This window comes from Epinephelus moara, chromosome 20 (assembly GCF_006386435.1).
Source record: "Epinephelus moara isolate mb chromosome 20, YSFRI_EMoa_1.0, whole genome shotgun sequence".
In the NCBI taxonomy this organism is placed as follows: domain Eukaryota; kingdom Metazoa; phylum Chordata; class Actinopteri; order Perciformes; family Serranidae; genus Epinephelus; species Epinephelus moara.
The window spans coordinates 25711712-25739437 of NC_065525.1; the positions used below are offsets into that span (position 1 = coordinate 25711712).

The following is a 27726-nucleotide window of genomic DNA, read 5'->3' on the forward strand; positions in this document are numbered from 1 at the left end:
CTGCACAATACAAAGTCCCAGAGCAAAGCTATGAGGGGAAAACATCTCAAATGCAAATTGGGCTCACAGCGGTGCACAGTAATCCGTGTCACTAATTTATGCTGCTGTCACAGATATATGCCAAACAATATGTTTATCCCCTGAAGGGCTGCAGGAGAATGAGCAGTTTTACTCTGGCACTCCTGAGAGAGGAATACCAGGCGAGAGACAGAGCAGAGAGAAAATAGCAACGCTTAGAGGGGATGATTGTTATGGAAAGAAGAAATGTTCACAAATCAGTAGAGGAGAGAGAGAGAGGGGCCTGAGAGGAACAATGTGATTGCTGCATGAATATTACTGCTGCTGAGTTATATATTACTGGGAGCTATGCTACCTGTGCCAGTCTCTGCTGACTCTCAGCGTCTCCTGGATGAACCAGGGCCTGATGGGCTTCGTGGATCAGCATGGCCGAGCCCTCCATGACACACTGGGCAGAGTCTAGCATCGCAGCTGCCGCCTGAGGCTCCTTGGTGCTGGCTGCTACACCTCTGGCTGCTTGAGCCAATGTCCTTAGAGCCTGGGCCGTTTCTCTGGCAGCCACACCTGGGAACAACCAACCACATGTTGAAATCACAATGAATCATTTTGATCATAGACAAAAGACGGAGAGAATACCATAAGGCAAACCAAATAATATCAGAACAAGTGAAAACACAGCCTTTCTACTGTCGTAACTATGGATGTAATATTGTACAGAAGAAATATGATGTTCACTTTCCTCTTGTTGAACACTGTTATGTCGTGAGAGTAAGTAACTGTGTCTCTGTAGAAATTAGAAGTGACATTTTACTAAACATTAATTTCAATCTAATTAGTTTTACTTTGCAGCAGTCTCTGCTTAAGCGATACAAACTCAGAGGTATGTGTATTTCATGTCATTACTATAACTGTAATTGCATTGTGCAAATCAGCAGGCAGGGGCTAGCCGTACCACACTGAGAACAAACTGTGATACTGAAATGCCCTCATTGTTTAAATAAATGAGTTAATATAATAAATATGGCTCCACACGGGAGGTGCCCTTAACTTATTATACACAGAGCCGAGAAGAAAAGCAGCAAATTGCATCAAATTGCATTAACCAGCCAAGTGAAGCCATTTGCTGATGGAATGTTAAATCTAGTGAAAATAAGATTAATGAGTAGCGAGCAGCACCGTGGGCCACAGCATGAAGTGCTGCCTGGGAGCAGTCATTGTTAGAAATGCTTTTCTCTATCTGTCTTCATCTCTCCTCCCCTGAGATCCTCGATTGGGCCACAATCGGCGGTGGAACAGCCAAGCCACGTTGGATTCAAAGGGTTCAGTTTAAGGCAATAGTGATAGCATAAATAAAGGAGTCATGATTTCCTCTGCCTGCTTTTTCTTCACACTCCCACTTGGCACAGTTCGAAGAAACAACTTTTTTCACTCAAAATGACAGTCTGCAATGCACATATATTTATTAAATATAACCACTCTGGCAACGTAACTGCTGTAGACATAAGTAAATTATTTATCTTAACGCCTACTTAAAGCTATAGTTGGTAACTTTAATGAAAAATAACGCCTTTTATGTTTGCTGAAACTATCACTTTATTCACACAGCACTAAATGAAACAAAAAATCATATTCCTCTGCCTACTCTATTGCCTTGTAGCGCTACTAATCGCATTAACACATGTGAGCAAAAATAACCAATCAGAGCAGAGGAGTCTCTAACTCAATCGTGGCTTGTGAACTACGCTAGGCAGCACTGATCAAATATTAAGATTCTGTTATCGATTGTACATTTCTGTCCTTAAATGTTTTCTGAAACATATTTTGGTGTACTGTTTACCTGTTAACTGAGAAAGTTGCTCCAGTCTTCTCATTTTACAGCTAAACAGTACACTAAAATATGTTTCTGGAAACATTTTAGGGGAGAAATAGGCAATGCAGTGACAGAATCCTGTTTCATATTTAATAAACGCTGCCTAGTTTGGCAGTTTGACCACACACAAACAGTGATTTACATGTGTGACAGCTGTGTTAGAGACTCCACAGTTCTGATTGGTTGTTGTCGGTGTGCGGTGTGCGTGTGTGATTCTAGCTAATGCCATTAGAGGCGGTAGGAGGGGAGGAGGGACAGTATTTTTTCCACAGGCTATCTGTCTCATGTTTTTATTTCAGAATATAGTGACAGTTTAAGCAAACATAACACAAAGGTATTTTTTTTATAAAAGTAGCCAGCTGTAGCTTTATGATTCTATGACCTACTCTCTTTGTGTAATGCACTTCCTTTACCTGTATAATGTTCATTGCCCTGTGCGGCACATGTCAGCAACTGGGCCATGGAGGAGCCCACAGCCTTAGACGTACTTCCTAAATCCTGAGCACACTTCTCCAGCTGTGCGAGAAACAGAACACACAAATAAACCATGTGATTCATAGTCGTGATCTCCTCATCATGCTAGTATGTCTACAGTTGGATAACTACAGTATAATATTTCAGCTGAACTTTACAGCAGATGTTGCTGTGTACTGACCGTTTCCCCAGGAAGAGGTTTGAGTTGGCCGTCAATGACAGACATCTTTGCATCCTGCAGCTCACTCTTGAGCGTCTGTACAGTTTTGAGAGCTGAATCGATCTCCAGAGGACCGCAGGCTTCATGGGCCTTTAAGTGACACATAAGCATAAATATTTCTCACATGATGAACCCCGTGCATTATGCAGCACAGACAGGATGCCAGCCTATATGCTGTGCTCGGTATCTCTAAATGAGATCAAAGTGCTGGACTAACCTAAGCCTCACAACAAACAAGAGATAGCAACAAATTTCCTGCATCAGTGAGATGATTCCTGCTATCTCTAACAGTGTTAAGTATGGATACCTTCTGGGTGGCCGTCCTGAGCTCGGCCAGGCAGGTGGCCAAGTTTTTGGCACACTGGCCAAGTTGCATAGCAGCAGCCTGGTCAGCCACTGTTGGAACGGCTGACTTTGCAGACGTCACCATTTTACTCCCCGGCTGAGCAATGGTGACAGAAAAACAACAACAACAAATTCATAAGCACTTGATGAGCAGTTTTTGACAGTGTAAGTGATGACAGAGAGTTTGATTGTTGTGGACTGTGTCGTGGTGAAAGGGCTGACCTGTAAGAAGCTCTGGCTGGCCATGATGAGGGCAAGCTGAGCACCTAGCTCCTCGGGCTGGGCCTGGCTGCTCCTCATCCCCTGCACTAACTGGGGAATGCTATCTGCTACTGCCTGCAATAAAAACACAACAATAATCTATGCTTCATATCCACATCATCATGTTTGAAAGAGAAAAGTGCTGCCAAGGCTTCCAAATCGTACATTTTCATGGCAAGTTTTTTCAGCTCATTATTTGACATATTTTTTTAACACATCAGTAAAAAGAGAATACGATCATACCTTGCAGCTGTGCACTAGCTGTTGATGTGACACTGTATTTTTGTTAGAAGCAGCAGCATTTTGGGCAGCTGCGATGGTCTGAGTAGCAGCCGCCGCTGCCTGCTTAGCAGCTATCTGTTCAGGAGATACAAATGGAAATCATTTAGGCTAAAGTAAGAGAGTGGCGCCTGGCTGAGAGGAATAATCTCTCTGTGCAGTATTACGCTGTCATGTTCTGTACTCAGACAGAGTTGTTCTAATCAAACTAAGAGGGGCCACAAACCAAGCATTTTGTAAGAAGAGGGAAATGGCTCGAACTGCGGTGCTCAATCTATATTTCACAGGGTGTGATTGGCATTGCTTTCCCTTTGCTATGTTTCAGAAAATAAGGCAATGGAAACAGACTGCTTAGCTCACATTAATTCATAGACACAAGACTAGCTTTGAAGTAATGACAAGATTGAAAACAGAGGGAGAAGACATTCCTTGTTGAGTGGGTGAGCAGGCGAGGAGGATGATAAAACAGAGCCAGAATACATGATATCATTATACTGGGGGGAAAAAAAGAAGACAGGACTGCATGTTGAACTGACATGATAGGTAGGAGTAGCATTTTCTACATACGGTGTAATGTGCTCTCAATATTTTATTCCTATTTACATCTAAATAAAAGCATGTGCACATCTGCACGGCAGCTGAATGACAGTGTGTGAGGAGATACCAGGTAAGATTAATGAGGTCTTAAGGGGTGACTGTGATAATTATTACATTGCACACTTGCAGATTCATGACACTTTGGTCTTCAGTGGCTCACACATTTCCTTGATGGAGGCGACCGTTTGCGCCATTACTGTGACCATCTGATGGAAGGAGGCGGACTGAGATATATGTCTGATAGCAGGCTGATCCCAGCCCTGGGTAATGCATACTTTATGTGCCTAGGAAATTGAACATTGGGCGCTTTGGAGCTGAGAGGGGCTAGTCATTAGGGGCAAACTGATACCAAGGGCTAAACACAGATCTTTACACTCAGATAGCTCATTCACAGCACTAATGGGATTTATAGCTCACTGCTACGGGAAAAGAGAAATAAAACAGACAAATATACTAAATGGGCCATATTTGTACGAATGACTGCTGAGGCATTTCATTATTCTGGCATATGTTTCCTTAGCCTAATGTCTAAACTCTCCATTTATTTCAATGTTTATACCAAAGGGAAGGCAAAATGTGGGAGAGAGATATCTACGTGATATCTTTGCCAGTATGAGAAACAAGGGGGAGAGCTGTGTTTAGATCAAGGTCAAACAACACATAGATGAGAGCATGTTGGCTCCAGTGACTCACCTCCAGCCTGTTGACCAGTTTTTTCTTTATTGCATTCTGAGCAGCAGCATTAGTGGCTACACGCAGCCCCTCAGCTGCCTCTCTGAGCCTCTGCTGCTGGTCCTCGTTCTCTGGGTAGGCAGCCGCCCCCTGAGAGCATAAAACACAGGGACACACATTATCATGACACGTACATACAGTACATAACAATAGCTATCAGACGGCTGTAATGAAAGTTTAACAACTCCGGCTACACACATTCTGCAATAGATGCAAATAGGCCTTTAGTTCTGTCTGCGATCTGGCAGTTTCCAAGGAAACCGTCGGTGCCAGATTCCCACTTCCTCTTTGATAATGGCAGTGATGTGGTGATTAATGTGTCACAGATCAAAAACATCTAATGTGCCATAGGCAGCGTCTCACTTGCCTGGGTATTTCACACTGATTGTATCCTGCTCGACGGTGCCAGGGGCTTATTAAGAGCCACTGATGCTGCACCCTTTTATTTCAGATGTGAAATGATGATGGTAGCTAGTGCATACAGTAATGCCAAAATGTGTATTCTATCAAATGAAAGCAATTCAGTTCAGTTCATCTTTGCATGCATTCAGCATGTCATTACATGTGCAGGAACATCATAGCAGTGCTGATAGAAAAAAAGAAAAACTGAATAAAACCCACAATATCAACAGATGTGGATCAAACTGATTGCTTGTAATGGGATCAAACTAATTAGAAATGTGTCCTCTGTATTGATTTGGAAGTAAGTACTAATTAAACTACAAAAAACCAAAAGGTAATAATGAAAGAAAGCAGTTAGATTAGGTTGTTAAATTGAGGTTATTTAAGTAAATTGCATTACTAGTTAGGCATTTAAGCAAATATTCAATCATATTAATTGCACCGCATTCAGAGAGAACACCTGTTACGCTCTTACCTTAGCAGCCTCCACCATCCGAGCTGTGGCATCAGCCAGGAGTTTGGCTGCAGCCAGCAGCTTCTTGGAGTTGTCGACGTCAACTTCAGCCTCTGCATCAGATCTCATGGCGTTGACTAAGTCAGAGGTGGCCTGGGCTAACACCCTGGCCTGACGCACCATCTCACCTGTTTGCACATACAGACAGGACGTAAGTACACAGAGGCAGATGCCCCACACAAACATCAAGATTATCAACTAGGATGGCAGCACAAAGACAAGGCCATATTACAACTGAAATTCAGTTGGCGCTGCAAAGCTGATTTGGCAACTCTGTCCATTTCCATTTGTTTTTGTTTTCCAATGAGGACTGTCTGTTTGTTGTGCAGATCGCTGTACATTTGTATCCATTTCAACAGCCAGAGCTATCTGTAAGTTGACAGTTAGGTTTCAGAGTTGTCATCATCCATTTAGCAATAGTATTGTCTGGATACTGAGATGAGAGACTGTACAGTAGAGATAAAATAACCAATGGAAATATCTATTTTTGGCTACGCTAGTGACTTAAAGGGATAGTTCAGATCTTTAGAAGTGGTCGTATCAGGTACATATCCATAGTTTATTACCCACAGTAGTATTAGTGAGCATGCCCCCAAGTTGGAGCTGTACTGCTGTGGACAGGGTCAGTAGCAAAACATCTTTTTAGACACTTAAAAAAGTCCCATCTAAAAAAACTCTATAACAGTTTAAGTTTGCACTATATTCAGAATATATTCTCTGCTTTACCTTGCTGCAAACAGCCCTTTTCGACGGGGAACTGAGGCAATTATGTCGCTTTTTTCAAAGCCAGACTCCATTGAGAAAAACAGTAATTTAACATAGCCAAACACAGGAGCTGCTGGTCTGCTGCTGCCTCGATCAGTTAGTTTGTTTGTCTTATTATGTGACTTTGTCATTTATAAGGTTTAGTTTGTATTCACCAAACTCTCACAATAACACAAAGTCACAAACTGACGGAGGCGGTGGCTGACCAGCAGCTGCCAATTTAAACAAACTAAAATGACTGTTTTTCTCAATGGAGTCTGGTGGCTTTGATGAGGGCATAGTTTCTTCGCTTCTGTCTCGGTACTCCTGCCTGCTTCTCCAAACTGGGGGTGTGCTGACTGATATCTATTGTATATTGCACTGACTACTGATAAGTACCTCATACAACCTTACTTCAAATGATCCAAACCATCCCTTTAAATACCTAAACAAAGCAACAATACCTTATCTAATTAATGCAAAGCTTCGGTCCATCCAATACTGAGTTAAAGCAGCCATGTTCTCTGATTTGCAACATTCCTCACAATGGAATAATACAACCAAAGATACTAAAATGATAGTTATTTCAGTAGGAACAGCATAACCAAATGTCTGACCTTTGATGGTAAATGTACATCATCATATCAGCCAACCCTTGTGTATCACTAAGAAATGTCTGTATTGGTCCTGGTGTTGCTTAGTCACAAATTTGTTTTCACCTTCATGAACTTTTATAGCTGAAGGTTTCCATTGAGTCATCCTCTCTCACACAAATCAAAGTCTTTGGAATATATGTACACACCTGCTATAAAAAGCTGTGTTTCCCAAACACCCACCTCCAGCTTGAAATAACTCACCCAGAGAAGTCTGTGAAAGACAAGACATCTAGGTGCTTTACAACCTACATCCAGTGGCCTTGGTAATCAGCCAATACACTATCTGTAGAGTGAACTCTGATCACTGAACGCTGATCTATTGCTATAGATTTCCTAATTTTTTTTTTACTTGTTGATTTATGGAAGGTAAAAAGTTTGTCCTTCCAAAATCACCCTGGTCATGTGTTTCCTTTTAAGTTTCAAAGCCTCCCTGATGCTGATTGAGAACAGATTGAGAGCACTGTAGTGGTTTTGGATGACATGTTTCCGACAACCCCTTGAGAATTGGCTGGGTTTTGAAATTCTTCGGCCTCATGGCTTGAACCATAACAAATACCCCGAGCTTTGACAATGTTTCAACAGGGTTTTTTAGAGCACTTAACATAGACACAGATATGGACAATATCTTACAGCCCTCTTATGCAGTCAAAACACATGAGAACAAGTCAAGTGAAAGCAGGTTGTGATTAAAGATCACCTGATTTTTTACTGTCCAGAGACACTAAACAGCTCTACCGGACAATGTTCTCTAGTAAGTTATTTTTTTATACTCACCAGCATCTCCCATGGAGGTAAAAATGTTCTCTGTCACGTTCATGATTGTGTCCGTAGCCTGGTCGTAACGTCCAATGGGCTCTCCGCAGCTGGCGTAATGGCGCACATGCTGCAGCAGGTCGCTGAGGGCCTGGCTCACCACACCGGCTGCTGCCCCGACTTGCTTCAGCAGCTCGCCGTCGTCACTGGCCGAGCGGCAAGCCTTGACGCAGGTTTCCACAGAGCGGTCCACCAGCTTCCCGGCCTCGACAAGCTGCTCCTGACACACTGGGGAGCTGATGGTCGGGCTCACCACCTGCACCACACACAGTCGTTAGCAGAAGCTCATACGAATTGCAAGAGCTGAGGAGACTATTATGATATTAAACAGAATTTATCTACAGTAATAATTGTTTCATCTAACTAGGTACAAGAATTAAGGCCTTTAAAATAAACATGAAATTGTTTTTCATTTGTTTCTGATAAAATAAACACTAATTTCTTTTCATTTCCCTATTAAAATGTACCAAAGCCAGTGGTCAGTGTCATTCATTCTGCTTGAATGATAACCTGCTTGGTGGTATGTCCTTTACCTACTTGGCTACTGAGATGAACAAGTTCTAGATCAGTACCTTGGTGCAGGCGACCAGCTGCGAGGTGGACAGGGCACACTGAGTTGCAGCTGCGATCACCCGGTTCTGCAATATGGTGTCCTCGGCCACCTGGGCCACGTTCTTGGCCTTCAGGACTAACATAGCAGCTGCATTGGCCACTGCTTTGGCCAGATTCATCAGGGTGTCCTGCAACATATTAATCAATGTCCTTCACTGAAACACAACACAGCTGCGCACATGTGACTGAAGGGATCAGGAGAGTAAATGTTTTTAACTCAATTTGTGCAGTTGATATAGCGTGAACACTGGACGTCTATAGCACAAAGAAAAACATCAGTGTACAGTACAACAGTACAATTAACTTAAAGAAATACTACTTGTTTATCAATTACTCTACCGTGTTACTTTGATTTTGTTAAGAAAATACTGTTTTCTCTAATGCCTCCGAGGAGAGTGAAGAATCCAAAAATGGAGAAAATTCTCCATGAGCTGTAGTAAAAGGGGCCAGCATTTAACAACAGCAACAAATCATCTATTTACAAACTCTCACACAACTCATGCAGCATAATCCAAGTCTGATTTATCCAGTCATATGCTCAGTACTTCCCAAATAACCTTTTACGACAGGGAACTGAACTAAATTAAAACTGATGTATGCTCTCTTCTAAGCCAGACTCCATTGACAAAAACAGTAATTTTACCTCACTGGACACAGGAGCTGCTGGTCTACCACTGACTTGATCGGTAGTTTGTTTGTGTTATTGTGTGACTTTGGTAAATCTGAACTTACCCTTTACAACACAATCGTCACACAACAACACAAACAAACTCACTAATCGAGGCAGCGGAAGACCAGCAGCTCCCGTATTTAATGAGGTAAAAATACTCTTTTCTTTAATGGAGTCTGGCTTTGAAGAGAGTATAGATAAGGTTTCACTTTCTGTTCAGTTCCCTGTCTGGACGGGCTGTCTGTTTGGGAAGTGTGAATGAATGAATGAATATTTTTTTATTTCGGTTACATATATCTGAAAAAGAAAGATCATTTCTCACAAATTTTCTCATAGTCGGTAACCGAAAAAGGATTAGGCTGAAGCCCCAGGCTTATTTTTGCCTATTCTATATTAACCAAAGGATAACCCAGAATATCAACTGTACCAAAGAAAGGAAATATATATATACTTTATAATCTAACATATAATCCTCAATTATTTTAAATTTTAACCATTTTACATTATAATCCATAATCAATTTGCATTTTAAAGCTTTTTAAAAACTCAATAGAGAGACTCCCAAGACTGAAACTGTATTTTACATTGGTTCTCACTTTACAGTACATGTTTCACACATAAACAATCCTCTTAAATTATAATTTCCCCCTCTTAATCTAAAAAAAATAGCTACTAGTAAGTACTGAACATATGACTGGATAACAGAGACTTGGATTATGCTGCATTAGTTGTGTAAGAGATCGTAAATTAATGTTTTGATATAAAAGTGGTCGCTTATAACTTCAAGTTGGAAAGAATTTTCTCAGTTTTTTGATTCTTTGTTCACTGGAGGCAATTTTATTCCACGAATTCAAGTGAGTAACTGATTTTCAAATGGTCATTTGGGAGGTCAAGTATTGCTTTTGGCAGGAGGCAGGTAGTGTTTATGAATTTTAGGAGGTGAATGATAAATTATATCTGTTATATGGTAAAACAATTGATCACAAACTGCATTAATCCTAGAAGCAGTATTGGCTCAAAGTCCATGAGACCAAGAAGTCAGATAGTATACCGGATAAGCCCTTTTCTCCATGGATTATCACTAAAGAGAGTGCTATCAAGCCATTAAAAGACATCTAGGGACGAAAGGATGTGTGTGTGTGGCAGGTAAATGAATTTCAGTGTAAAAGCATAAATGAGGAAGCTAGTGAAGGCTAGGGATAACCTTGCGTTAACTGATGTCTGAGACACTGTAATGTTGTTTTACTACTAGAAGCTCTCCTTTTGACACTTAAAAATAAAATATACATAAAGTAACAGTCTAAATATAACGCATGAGGTGATTACTTGAGTGTGTATTGACATTTTTAAATGGGGCCTGAGAGTATGTGTGTGTCTTCCTGTTTGGCCGGCAGTGTCATAGGAACAGTGAGTGGGTGGTGTCCAACCTGGAACTTCTCATCGGTCTCGCCCTCCCCCATGTGACGGAGCAGGTCCCCGCTGGCCTGTCCGATGCTTCCTGCCGCAGTCAGCACCGTCTGTCTGGGCTGTGCGAGGATGACATCACCACAATCATTACTCTGGCCTGGCCTGTTCTCACACAGGCCTGATCTAAAACAGACTTCTGGATCAAAAATCATCCCAGAATACCTTCATCTTCTCTGGGACATTGATAAAAATCAAAACATGCAGTTCATACACCGTATGCGGCTTTGTGGCTACCGGGATTACAGAGGTGGATGAGGTCCAAGTCAGTACAATAATCAGTGGGCGTCTCACCTCAGCGGCTGCGGGCTCAACAGATCTGAGCAGATCTGACACAGCTCCTGCCAGCATCCTGGCAGCGCCCATGAGCTTGTGTCCGCTGCCCACCTCATCGTCCATTAATGCTGCAAGCAGCTTGACACCCTTGGACATTTCCGTGAGGTTGGAGGAGATGGTGGTGATGGCGCAGCCCACTGCTGTGTAGTCAGTGTCCGTGGGCTCACCTGTGAGAGAAGGATCGCCATCGTTAAAAAACTACACCTCTGCCTGTGCATCTTAATTTGTTGGGCTGCTGCCACATTGATTCAGCTAATCCACAGGGCAGCTTGCGTGTCATATGCTGTAACACACACATCAGTGTCAGTGTCATAATTAGAGCCTATTTGAGATGGTTCCACAGAGATGAGCATGTTGATGAAGCAAGTGGCCGTGAAGAAGAAGAACTTTGTGTTAGCTACTGGAGGGAATGTAAGCGCAACCAAACAGATGGCGAGTCAAGATTAAAACCCTACAAAAGGCTGGCAGGAACTTGACTGGCGTGGTGCCAAGCAACGAGGGGAGCAGAGAGAGCCAGTAAGTTGAGCTGTAGGACAACAAGTTCAAGATTTATTTATCAGTAGAAACATCTATCAGGGAAAGAATTGGAAATGCACTTTTGTTTAAGAGATCATCATCAGCGAGTGCTTAACGCCGACTTGGAAAACATTTTTTTTTATTGATTCACACCTTGGGGTTACAATCATGTACGGATAAACAATATTTTCACAATACTGTCCAACTCAAGCTTCACGAACCAGCATTCTGGTGTAGAAACAGATGAATACCAAAGCTGTTTAGTATTCTCCCGGGCACTCACCTGCAGTGAGATTGACCACAGATGCTGTTCCAGCGGTGATGGCATCAACCTGAGAGTGGATTTCATGTTTGGATTCATCCACTTTGTTCTGAACCCAAACCCTGGATGCCTTTCGGTGGAGGAGGAAAAGGAGAGCTATTGGCTTTCATCACAGTGGGTGATTTTCAGCTCGTATAAACTTTCTCGTGCAGGATTAAAGGACTAGGGCTGTACAACACCTACGGCTTTGGAAACACTCATGCATTAAATACAGCCTCACTATTTACAGGCAGTTCTGTATCCTAATTATATTTGAGAAATATGACGGACTTTGATGTGACGGGAATGCTTAATTCTATCTAATCTGTCTTTGCTTTGCAAAACCAGAGGCTGCAATATCAGAAAGCACACATTCATGAGTGTTACAGAAGTGGAGCTCAAGGAGTTGCTGTAACTGATGGGGTGCGGGGGAGTAGCGTATCTATCCATGCTGCATCTATTCTAAAATATTTCTCAACGCTGTGGAGTAATTGGGAAGGAGACTTACCAAGTCATGGCCCAGCGGAGGCAGATTATCTACATATCCCAGGTCAGCCTGAGCCTGCTGCACAGCCTGCATACTGCTGTTGATGGTCCCCATCAGAGCCTGCTGAGCCAGACTCTGAAAACAACAAACAACACAGACACACAATGTGCAAATGACAAAAGTAATTTAAATACACACTGTGTATTATATGTGGGTGCAAAGCTGTGAAGCTCTCGGTTTTGCAATCTAGTGTCTATAAACCGCAGGAGACAGATGGGCTTTTAGTGTGAATATGAGGAACCTTTCATTCCCCATCTCACTCACAGCCCTCTTCATATTGTTCATTGTGGTTCACTGATGACAGCGCGGACCACAAGCAATATTTCAAATGCAGCAGATCAGATTTACATGATGTTACATGATGTACCTAGACACAAAATTAGAGAACTGAGCACAGTGGCAGTGCTACATCATTTTCTCATCCCCCTTAGTCCACACACAGTATTTTAATGACACAGATCAGCACGGGGTTGGATGCTACCATTTCATGTCAAAATATAATAACACAGGGGCAATACGACATTTGTACAGGACACTGTGTTTGGTTCCAAGTGCAAATGCTCTTACTCACCAGTGGGGGCATGTGTCCTCTGTGCATCTGCCCTGTTGTGATTTGCTGCTGGGCAGAGGGCATAGTACCCACATTGAAGGTGTCAGGGCCGCCAATAGAGCCGGAACGAATTATACCTGGAAGTGCTACCGAGCCGTGCTCCACGCGACCCACCCGATTGAACTGCTGCTGCAAAATTGTGGACCTATACAAAAGAAGAAGAGATGGGAAATGCATGCTGAATTTTGTAATTGAACACATTTTAATCATGAAGTTGTTTCATTGCGAATACATATTCAAAATACAAACACAGAATGCATTCAGATCTGAGGACCTGAGGATCTAAATCGAGCATGTGTGTAGTAGAAAGATTATATACGACAAGGTTGCAGATCAATCAATCAATCAGTCAGTTTTATTTATAAAACCCACTATCACAAATCACAATTTGCCTCATAGGGCTTTACAGCATACGACATCCCTCTGTCCTTAGGACCCTCGCAGCGGATAAGGAAAAGCTCCCCCAAAAAAACCCCTCCTCAGGAAGAGCAACTGAGGAGGGATCCCTCTTGAAGATGATGTGGTTCTGTTGGCTTCATCACACCATGACCTCCAGCATGCACTGGGGCAGTTTGCAGCCGAGTGTGAAGCGGTCAGGATGAGAGTCAGCACCTCCAAATTTGAGGCCATGGTTCTCTGTCAGAAACCGGTAGATTGCCTCCTCCGGGTTGGGGTAGAGTTACTGCCTTAAGCGAGGGAGTTCTGAGTATCTTGCAGTCTTGCTCAAGAGTGAGGGTAGAGTATAGCATGAGATGGAACAGTGGTTTGGTGCAGCTTCAGCAGTGATGCGGGCTCTGAGTCGGACCGTCGTGGTGAAGAGGGAGCTGAGCTGGAAGGTGAAGCTTTTGATTTTCTGGTCCATCTACATCCCAACCCTCGCCTATGGTCATGAGCCTTGGGTAGTGTCCAAAAGAATAAGATTGCGGACAAAAGCGGCCGAAATGAACTTCCACTGTGGGGTGGCTGGGCTCAGCCTTAGAGATATAGTAAAGAGGCTGGACATGCAGAGGGAGCCGCTGCTCCATTGCGTCAAAAGGGGTCAGTTGAGGTGGTTTGGGCATCTGATCAGAATGGGTGCCTCCCGCTGGAGGTGTTTCAGGCACGTCCCACTGGCAGGAGGCCCTGGGGCAGACCCAGAACATGCTGGATGGATTACATATCTCATCTGGCCTGGGAATGCCTTGGGGTCCCCCAGGAGGAGCTGCAAAGCGTTGCTGGGGAGAGGGACGTCTGGGGTGCTTTGCCTGGCCTGCTGCCCTCGTGACCCCGCCCCAGATAAGCGGATGAAAATGGATGGATGGATGGATGGAAGGTCAAACTAAGTGAAATACTGGATCGTGTATATGTCTATACAGCAGCACTGCAAAGTGACTCATTAGGATGTTTTAGAGTTGACAATTTTCCTTTGTGTTACTTGTGACTGTATCTTTAAATTCTGATAATTGGCCCAAATGAAAATGCAACAGTTTCTAATTTAGATGACGAAAATTACAAAATTATAATTAAAACAATTATCACGCTAACAACTGTTCCCACGTTGAGCAGGCATTGTCAGGAAAAAATATTGTACAGGGGAAAAAAAAAAAATGTCTGTTTTTGTGCCCAGCTCAACAGATGCTCCTGACTCCATTGGTTAATTATGGCTTGTTTTGAGAGGCAGCAATTATGTTTTTGTGCTGAGAACCACAACATGAGTCAATTGGCCCATAAGCAGCAGGAATATGATGCCCCATTCTGCCAGAGAGTGGTTTCACTAAGAGCCATGTGGATTTCCAGTGACAACAAATTTCCAAGCTCTGTGTGATAGAGCCCTGGTCCATCAGCATTACCTTTGTTTTTATCAGTTACTAAGCTACACGGGGAAAATCAGGAGGGACGGCGACCCACTGGGAGATAAAAATTACTGAATAAAACAGCTTCCAATGAGATGATATCTAACCCTGCGTGGTATCTCAACTTCCAAATGATGTAGCTTTCTTTCGTGAAATAAGATGATAATTTGGTGTCTTCGCCCCGAGGCAGGTTTTGTGTTTAGGTTTGCACAAAAAAAAAAATCCGATGAGGAAGCAATTTAGCTTGTTGTATCCTGGAATATCGAAAGCAGTGTTAGTGTTGTTTTAAAATTCAAAGTGCTGTTTTTGTGTTTAATTCTAACATTACCTCTCTTGGGGGTACTACGCTGGGCTGGCAGAAATGTAATGAGGTTGAGATTCATGGAGAATTACTAGACTGTGCTTGCTGATTCAGAGCGGTCAACATTCTCCTGCAGTAGATAAAACACAAGTGCTACTCACTTCTTAGGGGAAACTGATTCCTCCAGCATGGTGGATTCCTCATCTCCCTCAAGGCCGAAACGGTCCTTACTCTGCTTCTGTGGAAAGAAAACACCACAGTGAGCAACAGAGGCTAAATGTGAGGATTAAATGTATGCTATATTAAAGGTCCAGTGTCTAAGATTTAGGGGGATTTGGCGGCATCTAGTGGTGAAAATTGCAGATGGCAACCAGCTAAAATCTCTCCCCTTTTAGATTTCATTCAATGTTCACTGCTCAGGAGGTTTTTACAGGGAGCTGAATTATCTGCAGAGGTCTCCTACTATCCAAAACTAATGGATTAGTTGTTTAAACCGGTAAAAAACACTTAGATAAAGCAGTTTCACGTTACAAATCAGTGTTTCTGCGATGCTATTTGGCTCATCAGAGATGGGCTGCTAGTCCAGCACCTGCTAATATGTGCTCACCTTTTCTCTCTGACAATTTAGGGTCCGGTGTTCTGGAGGTTTTAATCGGGAGCTCATTTATCCACAGCAGTCTCTTCCTCTCCAAAACTAATAGATCAGGTGATTTTTAACCAGTAAAAACTATGAATAAAGCAGTTTCACATTAAAAAAATCTGTGTTTTCCAGCATTCTCATAACAGCTGCTAACTATGGTGGCCAATGTGAAAACACAAATGGTTGCTAATTCTAAGATAACAAAAACAAAATTATTCTTATTTTCAGGTGATTATACACTAAAGAAAACATACTAATTATATTAAATTCCATTTCTGCAAATAACCCCCCCTAAATCCGACATCCTGGACCTTTAATTCAGGTTTTTAGATTTAGATTTTAATTACTTGCCTTCTTAAGAATGATGTCAATGTATCCAGCGATAAGTTGGGAAATCTGCTCTCCTTCTGTAGTCTGGACGGAGTAGTAACTCTCCTGGTACTCCCCGAAATCCTTTGTAATGCATTGAAGACGGCAGAGATTCAGGGCAGCATTATCTGGCATTGCTAAAACATTCCACACCTAATAAGCTTCTATTTCTCCAAAGAGCTGATTAAAAATGAGATGTAGAGAGTCCCAAAACTGCTCACTTCAAAGCACTCTACAGAAATGCATGGGTGAATATTTTCGGTTTAAATCAATGTTGGCAAATATACCTTAGAGTATTTTTTTCAAATTTGCATAATCTATTAATCTTTAAATGGAGAGCTCCTTTCCAATACGGGAGGAAAACAGACAGTACTGTTGCCAACAGCCGGTAAAGAAAATTGAAAAAGCTTTCAGATAAATAATACATCTAAATTCTGCACATTCTTCCCCGGGCATCTATTGTTAACTCAGATGAAAAAGCTGGCTAGCACGCTGAAAACATTCAATATTGGAGTCTGAGGTCTCAAACAATTTTTAGGATGCTGTTTGTATTGGGAAATGAAAACTGAGGGAAAAGACTGAATATGTGATGCAGAACCGTGTAAATCACTGTTCACGGAATAACTGAATATGTGCACAGGATTAGGAGTGCATAACATGTGACTCTGTAAGGAATGCTTAGGATTTAATGCAGAGAGTACCAGGGTGAAGCTCTTGGGGGAGGCAGCCCATCTCTTGACTGTTGTCAGAGGCCACTCCTGCACAACATCCTTCGTCTTCTCATCCACTCGCATCACTGACTCTTTGGTTATCCCCAGCAGCCGTGGGACCAGCTTATTTTTACCCTTCATCTTTTCCTGTCAGATAGAAAAACATCAGACAACATTTACGTCGGAGCCAAACACCTACACAAATGATTCATTCAACGCAAAAACCGCCATGCCATTCTGCCAGTGCTGTCGTAATACATACGCTGTGTCCGTGGCTTAAAGCCCTGAACGGAGGAGGAGGAGGGCAGCAGCTGTGAACTGACCCAGCAGAGTTCAGCCTTGTTTAACTGCTGCTTTATTGAGCAGGGTCTCCACAGGGTTTAGTCACTGTCAGCACAGCAGCATGGTGCTTCCACCAGCTCTCTGCCTGAGAAGCTCTGGTGTCCTCCACTCTCTGCCCACTGAAAATCTATTACGGCTCACTTCAGAGACTGAGCCTACACTTGGCTTCCCTCCAGGGGTGCAGAGGACGACACAAAAATTATCAGTTTGTAAAGACGGGGGAGTTCAGAATACGTACATTTCATGTCTCCCAGCTATTGTTCCTTTTCTTTTTTTTATCACTGAGAGCTCTGAGAATCACACAAAGGCCAACAAGTAGAGCAGCTCCTAGGTTCAGGGCTCTTAAACACAAGGACAGATAACATTATCCCATTGTTCATGATATCTTTGCACAAAGGTTTATTAAAAACTTCCATTGTTTTAGGTTACTTTACTTGAACGTCATAATTATCAAGGCTGGATTCAAGCAGGAAGTCTGATCTTTTAATCTGAAGTGGCTAGCTGGGGCATTATATTATTTTAAATGCTTTGACCTTGACCTTGTCAGGGAAAATCGGCTTGTACGGGAAAACAGAACAGATGAGGAGTCTTTTTATTGTACACACCTGCATGCATAGCTGCAGCAAACACACACATACGGGCTCATTTACTTCCCATGTACAGTATTTTCGTGTCTGAGAGGTTTACAGCAACAGAGGACTTGCCAACCTGCAGTGATTAAAGACTGACAGATGAGAAATGGAAGGTTACAATAAACTCTCAGATGTGCTTCAACAAAGCCAGGTCTGTGCTTTGCCTCTGCTAGCATCAAGAGCAGAGTGCAGCTGGAGTGAATTATTTAACAGAGTCTTGAAATCTCCATCACCACGTCTCCTCATCGAACGCAGACGGCGCTCGTACACGCCGATGCGCACGCACACACACACTCGCGCACAATGATAATCTGAACCCCGCAGTTTGCTTTAACTACAGGGCCAAACATTCCATTTATCGTCCATTAAGACCCCGGCAGACAACTGCACTCTTCCTCTTTTCCCCCTCTTCCCTGCAAGTTCGTAACCAAATGGGCTGCTGTCAGAGAGCTTTTATAAAACCTGCTGGTGCGACTTCATCCCATTCGCATGCTGCACTTCCATTCCACTTTTGTGTTCGCCAAACCAGAACAGAACAGAATTGCTATTGTCACAAGTATTTCACAGCACTGAGTGTGCTGCTGAACTGCAAATGCACAAGCTTCCACGCTGGAGCCTCTGATTTGTTGTGATAATGGGGTTCTGTGGTGTTTTCAACAAGCTTTCATACCTGTGTGACGGCACAGTGTATATCAGAGCAGCTCTCTAATCACAGCTACCAGTCATTAGCACAGAAGCATCATGCGCCTGTTTTCTAGAACCAGATGTTTCATTAACGCGATACTGCTCAGATATTACTTAAGGGAAATCTTGGTTTTATTTTCATATCGTCATATCAGTGATGATAATATTGCACTGTAGGTACTGTAAGTTAACTGCTGAGATCTGCAAACCTGGCAACTGTTTAGCCCATTATCTACCACTTTAAGTGAGTGCCCATGAAATGTGAAACAGTCCCTCATTACACATAACTAACACGAGTACGATAGGTAGAAGCTAAACCAGGAAGTCTGTCTGCAAACTAATGGATGGTTTGGTTTTACCATTCCCCTTTGTTTTCTCTTCCAAATAGATTTTTTGGGTTTATTTAAAACCTGTATGATGATCTAAGTGCTAAGTGGCTCTCTTCTCATCAGGCTTTGTTTTAGTGATGCTGCTGCTTTCAAGATTACAGGCATTAGGGGCTTTTAATGCTGTGCGTTCCAAGAGCGGAAGTAGGCAAATGCAATGGAGACTTACTTGAGCAAAACCATGGCGCATTCAAGTTACAAAAGTCACCGTAGTGGCTCATATTGTTCCAACAACAAGCCAATCCATTATTTTTTACGTTTAAGTGACTTTCCATTGGATGATGGATTGCTTGCTGAGTAACAGGAATCTGAAGAGGCGAATGCGCCACGTTCAAATTCACAGTGGGAGCACCTATGTCTGCAGTCTTTATTTTAATAAGGAAGGTGTCTTTTCAATCCCGAAAGGCTTAAGACATCTTAAAAAGGGAGCTGTTCTGTTGAGGTGAGCCTGAACGACTGCGGAAGGAGCCAAAAGTGACAGTCGACATTTGAGAGGGCTGGCAGGAGACTTGGTGTTGATGTCAGGGTCAGGGCTGGGTGTAAGAGGTATGTTATCTCAGCAGGTGCAGCTTTACTGCCTCCACCTGGTAAGTTTAAGTGCCTCCCGGTGAGAGTCGATATTATACTGACATCTAAATGGCAACTTGTTATGAAAACTTGACTGTGTGTGCTAACTTAGCATGAAAATCATGGAGCTGTTTTAAAAAACACATGTACTATGTTGGCATGTAACACTAACATGCTTAAATATTGTAATGTCCTGATGAAAACGTGTCTGTGGTTCAGCTGAGATCAGTTACTGTCTTCAGCAGGTTGTGGACTTCGTAAAAATAATTTTCCCCTCTACTGTCTGTGTTTTTAACAACTGGCAAGCTGCCTTTGCCTACCTGCGCTCTGGGAATGCACAGTGTGAAAAGCGCCTATAAACTTAAGGAAATGACAACAAGAGGATGAGTTGTAATTATCCTTTCATGGCAGCGATGATAGTCTTTGTGGGACCATTTGTCCATTTGTGAACATACCTTTTAAATGCGGTAAAGTAGCATGGTTTCATCTCTTACCTTCACCAGGAAGAAGGACACTCCATATGTCAGCAGGGACCTGGCGAGCTTCACATACTTGACTTTCGCCTCAATTTCCGTCATCTCTCCACAGTTTTTATGGTCCTGGACAAACAACAGCAGTTACATCTCCACCTCCTTGACGGACTGATCATTACACATGTTATGTGTTATGATATGTGATCTGCGTGTTTTGTATTTTGCCAGTTTATGCCTCAACAGAGAACAAATGACTATAATCCCCATGGGCCACACACAGTTTGAACCACATGTTTTTTTCTTTTTAAATGCAACATTGGAGCGATGCTGTGTACATACTTGGAATATTTTCTTCTCGGACCCTCTCTGCTTGATGTACTCCTTAGGTAGGAACTCCTTCAGGCTATGGGAGATAAATGGCATTTTTACATGGTTACTCTTTGGAGCTACAGGCATTTCCTTTTCTGTTAACATACCTTTACGTATGAGGTCATTCTTGCCCTACTGCCTACATATCAGAAAACAGTTGTAACAGCTGACATCACCCCTGAGCTTTCCACTGGAGGAAATCCCTGAAGCAACGGCCGGTGCTAAAGCAGGAGATAACCACTGTGCATGCACAGCTGTGAAATGAACACAGTAAAGTACAACATGCTGTACAGAATTATTGTGCATGTTGGTGTTAATGCATCTTTTTGATAAAAACAGCTTACTCCAGAAATCCGGGCTTGTGTTTGTGCTCCACGTGGGGTCCAAACTGGATCTGAGCCTGGATGCCGGCGAACTCACAGGCTTTATCAAAGGAGACGGGGTGGGATCCATTCAATATATCATCCCTAGCCTGAAGGAGACATGATGAGAGAGGGGAGGGGGGGGGAGTAAGTGAGAGGCAGAAACACACATCCAGGAAAAGGATAGAACTACAAAGGCATGAGAATTATCCAAACTTCAGCCAACAGAGCTCCATAATGAGCACTTCATTGTGTGCTTTGAATGCACCATGGCCTCAGAGAGGATGTCTTCTAAGTGAATGACTAAGTGTATTTCTAGAGCAGGGACATCATCGCTGAGGCTCATCATCCACACAGGGGAGCCAAATAAGATTTGTTTGTGACAATACGAGCCATTCTGCTGGCTTTCAAATGTAACAGCTCCAACAATTTGTCATCTCAGCCCATTACGTGTTATTAAAAAGGAAAACACATTACGGAAATGCATCAGTCTTTCACAATTTCCCATCTGCATTACAGAATGGCCCTCAATATGTTGGAAAGAAAAGCAACAACTAGATGGTCTTTTTTTTTAAATGAACAAAAAAAAAAAGAAAGGAAAAAAAAGAAAATGAAGGCCCAGAAAATAAGAAGAAGAACAGAAGGAGGAAGAGAATCAGATAAGAATAGGAAGAAGAATGGAAAGAGAAAAACGAGTAAGAGGAAAACTAGGAGGAAGAAGAAGAATGGGAAGAAGAATAACATGAAGAATATGAAAAAGTATAATGATGATAGGAATAAGAAGAAGAAAAAGAAAGAATAAGAGGAAGGAGAAGAAGAATGGGAAGGAGAATAGAAATAGGAGGAGGAAGAAGAAGAATGGGAAGAAGAATAAGATGAAGAATATGAATAAGAATAGGAAAAATAAGAAGAAGAGCAGAAGGAAGGAGAAGAAGAATGGGAAGAAGAATAGAAAGAGAAAGAATTAAAAGAAGAGGATAAATAGGAAGAAGAACAGGCAAAAATAGAAGGAAGAAGAAGAAGAAGAAGAATGGAAAGAAGAGTAAGACGAAGAATATGAAAAAGTGTATGAATAACAATAGGAATAAGAAGAAGAATAGAAGGAAGGAGAAGAATAGAAAGAGGAAGAAGAAAAAGAAGAGGAAAAATAGGAAGGAGAAGAATATGAATAAGAATATAAATAGCGATAGGAATAGGGAGAAGAAGATGATGATGATGAACAATAATAATAAGAAGAATATGAATTAGAATATAAATAACAATAGGAATAATAACAATAACAATAATAATAAGAAGGAGTAGAAGCTGGTTGGTGCTGTCGGGACCTCACTTATGTCTCAGTGCTATTTCAGCCAGGCTGTCTACATTATCCTCACCATTTAGGTAGATGGAAAGGGAGAAGCCTTTGTTGACATCTTTCAAATGGTTGTCAGTGTGTGCTGTTTTCTCCAGGGGGCAGTCAGCTCTGCCTATCCCTCTCTCCCTCCTTCTCTCTGTCTTCTCTCACTCCCTCTTTCTAGTTCACTGCTGCAAAATTAATGGCTCCAAAAGCTGAGAGGCCTCGCTGCCAGTGAGAAAGGCTCCATCCGTGCTTTTTAGCATTAGCATATCAGCGCACAGCGTGGACTTGACTCATTCTTACGTCCCATTACATCAATGAAAAACTAAGCAGCAGCTTACTGCTGTAATGAGGACAACAATCTCCTCCACTCACAATCAAGTCCTCTCCCCAGTGCAATTCACAGTGGAGTACATAAGCTCTTACTGAACACAAGAAGACACTCTAAAATTAGCCCTCACACATGCCATTCACTCCGCTACACACTGTTCACTAGACGGTATCATTGTGAAGTCAGATTCTGGGAGAACCAGATGTAAATTTTCACATTTTAGAGTACAGTTTATATTCATAAGTAGGCCTACTGTTTGGATGCAGATTGGTTAAAGTGGCAGAGTTATTTAGACAAAATAATTAGGTTGCAAGAGTCTCAGTGTGGGTTTAAATTAAGTTTACAATCTGTCTCACTGATACACAGAGGCCTGGAGTATGGCACAGCTACTGTATATACCAATGTGCTACCCACACATTAGCAGGTTATTATCATGTTTTTGGAGTTTCCTGGTTATGTGTTTGCATATGTAAATATGGTTGCAGAAACAAGGTCAAACCTTTCCTGGTTTGGAGAAACTCAGTTGTGCTAGCTGGAGCAATGATAGTAACTAGTATGCTGTTAGATGTAGACACTTTATCCAGGTTTTACAGACGTGTCCTCAACTCCAGTCCCCATTAACCAGTAAAACAAATACATATATGTTGATTTGCACCCTAAAATGGAGTAAAAAGGTAACACTGCTAATGCAAAGGATACACTTTATCTGTGTTGCTGTCATCCTCCACATCCTGGTGATAAGATGTGGGAGCCAATACACAGCAGAATGATGCATGCAACACTGGCCAGGAAGCCAGAAAAAGTGGGTCCATCCTAAATTGCTGTGTCAGTCAGTGTGGAAATGACGGTTGGAGATGCAGATGATCAGCAATCTGGATATTAGTCTATAGAGCTTGGTATTGGTGCTTGATACCTTTAGGTATTGACCGAAATAACCCAGTGCCAGATAGTGTAGAAACCTCTCCAGTCAAGCAATACAAGCATTCAATCCCTTAAGTACTCAGATCTAGAAAAAAATGACTATTTGTTAGGTTTTGCCCGCAGCCTATCACGGCAACTGCTCTTCAATCTAATGTGACATGTGATTGGCCCACAACCGCAGCAGCTACAGCACATACAGTATGTGGTGTGGTGAAGATAAGCGGTGTGTTTAATGGAGCTGGCATTTCAGCGTGCTGATCTTTAGAAGTATGGCTATAGCCTACTACATACCTGGTGGCATTTTACAGAACTTATTGTTTCCATTCACATGATGGGCATCAAAAGAAGTACTATATTGGTATCTATATCACTTTAAAGTAAGTGTAATTTTTTAAACAATACTAAACCCTACTGATTTGTTAAGAATTATGTATACAAAGAGGTAAATAATCATTCTGTCTACATGACTGTCATATTTATGTGAAGGACATAATGTAGGCAGAAACTCTCTACTCCTTGATGAGGTTAGGATAACGATGGTGCTGGTATGAGTGTATCAGCAGTGTCAACTAAGAGTCATGTTATAAGGACCGTGCTGGACACCTGCATGAATATGGCTGGAAATTGCTCGTCACATGACAGACAGCTGCGAATGAACCGGTCATTGTGAAACAGCTGATACCAATCAGCTAATGCAAACAGGACACATGGAGCACATGTTCTGATCACATGCTGCATATGATCAAAACGAGAATAATGTTAAGAAATGGGATACTGTTGGCATGTTGATATACTCATGGCTTTGCTTAAAATATATATTAGGCTTGTCACAATACCAGAATTTTAAACTTTGATATGATATTAGTTTAAAAAGTTATACTCAATACCTCTTTCAATAACTCGGCAAAAAATGGGCCAATGTTTTTTCTTTCTTTTATTTCTTATATTTTTATTTTCATATATTTTATGTTTCTTGGTTTCAGTATGATTTTATTATTGACTGCACTCCTCACTTTAGTCATTTATTTAGTTAATTACTTATTTGTTGACTTAGTGTTTCATTATAATGTTCATTATTTAATAATCATAGAGACCTGAGTTCTGCATTTCGTTCTTTTCGCTTTTTCGTTCATTTCGCTGGAATGACAACGAAGAATCCTTGATCCTTGATTTTACAACCTGCATCCAATGTAGGTACAGAAAAAGTCACCGAACACACACCTCCAATCATGTGATGGATTCACTGCTGGAGAGACTGTCATAACAGCCACAGTTTGAGTATGGTTGATATTCTTCCCTGTTGTTTTATTTGTGTGGCCTTGAGTTGAAAATCTGATTGCAGATTTCATTGTTTCATAACTTCATCATTATTTTAAATACTATTTACTATTAATAATGAATGAATCATTGGCTGGATCAAATCAATAAGCAGCCAACTAACAGGTACACGCTTCTGTTCGGTCACACAACCGGACAGATTTTCCTACCATGATTGTCAACAGACAAGACAGTGAGGACAGACTCTTGAATTTTCTCAGAGCGGATATGGCAAGTGATACAGGCGCTGGTTCTGGGACATTTTAATAGCGCTGCATGAGTGGAAGTGAAGCACAAGACATCAGAAGCTGTGACACATACAGCCCGAGGCTACAACACTGAGGTCAACCAGTCCACCATGGCACAGCAGAGCGCACACAGTATAATGCAGCCTTAAAAATAAATGCTGACATAGGGGATACACTAAAGCAACTAAATGCACACAGCGTTCGACCAGGACGGCTGCCAATAAATCAGTGAGTAAAGGAATTTTCAACAGCTTCATGACATAGACAACACGGTTATATTGTGAAGACAAATCCCTGAATGAAAAGATGAATTGGTGGGGTCATGGTGGCTCACCTAGCTACAGCAATGTACCTGAACTGTACCTTGGTTAAAATCCAACCCTTGAGTCTTCTATTTCTCTGTGTTATTTATTTTCTAATAAAGCAAATATACCTCATAAGCTCTTAAAATGCTCTCATGAATTCTTACAGACCTTTTGATGGGGAAAAACAAGATGAAATGATGTTACATCCTGTAGCACAGCTGGTCCTTGGTTACACAGGATTCGCATTATTTTGAATACAAATTCTTCATCTGTCCCTGCTCTGGACTACGCTGCCTCATGGTACAAATAGTCTTCTTTCAGAAGCAACTAAATGGAGCAAAAGTGAAAGCAAAATAGAGCAGGACACACAGGGTGATGCTATTGCTGCGGAGGTTTATCCTGGTCTTAGCACAAATACATGACAGAAAGGGAGTGGCCCAGTAGTAAAGGAGATTAGTCTGTTACTGGCAAAGCTTCCATTATGTGTATGTGTGTGTGAGTGTGTGTGTGTTTGCGAGTGTGTGTGGGTGGGTTTGAAACCATGGAAGCTCCGAATCATTAATAAACATTTGACATCATCGCTGATTCGCAGGGATGCTCCGTCAAAGAAATGCCAGCAATAATGTCATCATCTGCACAATCTGAATTCAATTACTCAATCCTGCTGAGTTTTTTTTTTTTTTTTTAGAGTAACAGGAATTGTGAATGATGTAAAAGAGGAAAATGAAGGGAGTAAAAAGCTGTGTTTTTTTTTTTAAAAAAAAAAAAGGAAAAGACAAGAAGTGAAAGAGAAGCCTGGGGTTTGTTCCACTCTGCTAAAGATCCCCTCTTCTGGCTCTGTTTGGCCTTTTTAACACAGTGACAAATTAGAGCCACTTCCATGTAAAGAGTCTCTGTGATCTGCCTGTGTGACAATCCGAGTGTGTGTGTGTGTCAGAGACAGAACGAGAGGGAAAGATGGATGGGGAAGTACGAGAGAGAGAGGCAAAAAGGAGGCGGCGGCAAGGGGCGGGGTTGTTATTGTGAAAGGAAATATGAGTCTGTGTTGAGAGGAGAGCATGATATGCACCGTGCTGTACTGTGTGCCAGGGTAACAGGGTGGGGATGTGTGTGTGTGATTATGTCAGAATGTGTAGGAGATGGAGAGGGAGTGGAGACAGGCGAACTAGAAGGGAAGGAAACGGAGGGTAAGAAAAATAGAGGCAAAAACAGGAACAGACAGATAGGAGGGAGGAGAGCAGGCGGCGAGGGTGGGTGGCTGGATGCCTTTTATGAACATATTCAGGAACGCAGCGGGGATGGGAAAAATGAAAAGAGTCATATTCAAACAGCTATACACATTTCACACATGGAATATATATATCTCTAAGTGAGCGCTGTTTTTGCAGAGAATTTGTGTGGAAGAGCGAGCAAATGTCTTTTGTTTGTATATTTCTTCTATAAAAAATGTTGCATCCAGCTCTGTGAGTGTATTAACTCTCTCCGATACTTTCCCACCATCTCGCAAGATACATCTGCATGCGTGTGTGTGTGTGTGTGTTTGTGTTTGGGTACTCCCTGCTGCTTCCAAGAGGGGTTAATGTGCATGCAATGATGTGTGCACTCTGCAGTGAGTAAACCCTGACTAGTGCGATACTGGACTCAGCTGACCCCCCTCAGGGAACCCCTTGGTGCCAGCATGGCTCCCTCAGTTTACAAAACTGGTAGAACCAACACACACACACACAGAGTCACAGATAGAGACGGAGAGAGAACAAACTTGTTAAATAAACGCACACCACCTCATTCAGACGTGACTCCACAAAGCCAAACTACATCTCTCTCCAACCAGATGCTATATGCCGCATGTTGGACGATTCTGCAAATAACAGGAAGTGTTTACATACTAATGGAACTCCTAAACCTCATGAACATACCACAGTCCTATTGATAAAACCTCCTCACCCCCACTCAAACTTGTGCTGTGCAGTCAGTTAATATTGAAACCCACAGAGCCTTTGAAGTTGCAGTGGGGATCCCCATGTTTCCAAGGACTCCAAGGCCCAGTCCAAATACACCCCTTGCCCCCTACCACTTAGCCCCACTGAGTGTCAAATGGTCCCTGAAATTTAACTAAAGTCCAGCAGCAAAGTCGCTGCACTTGTTAACCTCCCCTCTAATATCAGTGCAGACTAGCAGGGTAAGCACGGGTTACTCCAAAGTTGGCTGGTAATAATGCAGTGTTCTTTTTTACCTGATGACCGCAAAACCGCAAACAGGATGTCTATAGTCCACAGCAGAGGACAGCATATTTGTAATGTCCAGCAACACCAGCATCAGCAATGTATCAGGGTCTTGAAAGGGGTGTCCCATTTTATAGGGGTGGATTTCAACCACAACCTCTTTGTAACTTTGTTCCGAGAGGCAAGACGGCACTAGAAAATGAGGGATATGGGTAAAAACAAGAAATAGGATTCAGCCCAAATTTGCCAGGCTGAATTTTGGGGAAGTGAACAAGACATGTCGAATATTTCCATTTGAAGGAATGGTGGAGCTTTAGAAAACATAGAGTTTGGGTATTTCAGTCTAAACACTGTGAGTTAAAGAGCTGAAATAAGCTTATGCGAAATAGTGTGGA

General features: G+C 42.2%; 1 protein-coding gene across 4 annotated transcripts in view; it reads right to left on the reverse strand.

The window, feature by feature from the left end:
- The window catches only part of tln2b (talin 2b), a 112174-nt gene that overhangs the window by 33474 nt on the left and 50974 nt on the right, over positions 1 to 27726 (reverse strand). For all 4 annotated transcript variants that reach the window (XM_050073440.1, XM_050073439.1, XM_050073438.1 and 1 more), the window contains exons 7-27: positions 20631 to 20758; positions 20257 to 20320; positions 19939 to 20043; positions 16825 to 16980; positions 16106 to 16207; positions 15276 to 15352; positions 12943 to 13126; positions 12333 to 12446; positions 11807 to 11915; positions 10966 to 11174; positions 10635 to 10733; positions 8498 to 8665; positions 7887 to 8181; positions 5674 to 5840; positions 4758 to 4886; positions 3432 to 3545; positions 3150 to 3263; positions 2890 to 3024; positions 2544 to 2672; positions 2302 to 2404; positions 374 to 582 (exon numbers count right to left, since the gene is read on the reverse strand). In XM_050073440.1, coding sequence (XP_049929397.1) covers positions 374 to 582; positions 2302 to 2404; positions 2544 to 2672; positions 2890 to 3024; positions 3150 to 3263; positions 3432 to 3545; positions 4758 to 4886; positions 5674 to 5840; positions 7887 to 8181; positions 8498 to 8665; positions 10635 to 10733; positions 10966 to 11174; positions 11807 to 11915; positions 12333 to 12446; positions 12943 to 13126; positions 15276 to 15352; positions 16106 to 16207; positions 16825 to 16980; positions 19939 to 20043; positions 20257 to 20320; positions 20631 to 20758 — 2910 coding nt within the window. The remainder of the gene's footprint in view (positions 1 to 373; positions 583 to 2301; positions 2405 to 2543; positions 2673 to 2889; positions 3025 to 3149; positions 3264 to 3431; positions 3546 to 4757; positions 4887 to 5673; positions 5841 to 7886; positions 8182 to 8497; positions 8666 to 10634; positions 10734 to 10965; positions 11175 to 11806; positions 11916 to 12332; positions 12447 to 12942; positions 13127 to 15275; positions 15353 to 16105; positions 16208 to 16824; positions 16981 to 19938; positions 20044 to 20256; positions 20321 to 20630; positions 20759 to 27726) is intronic.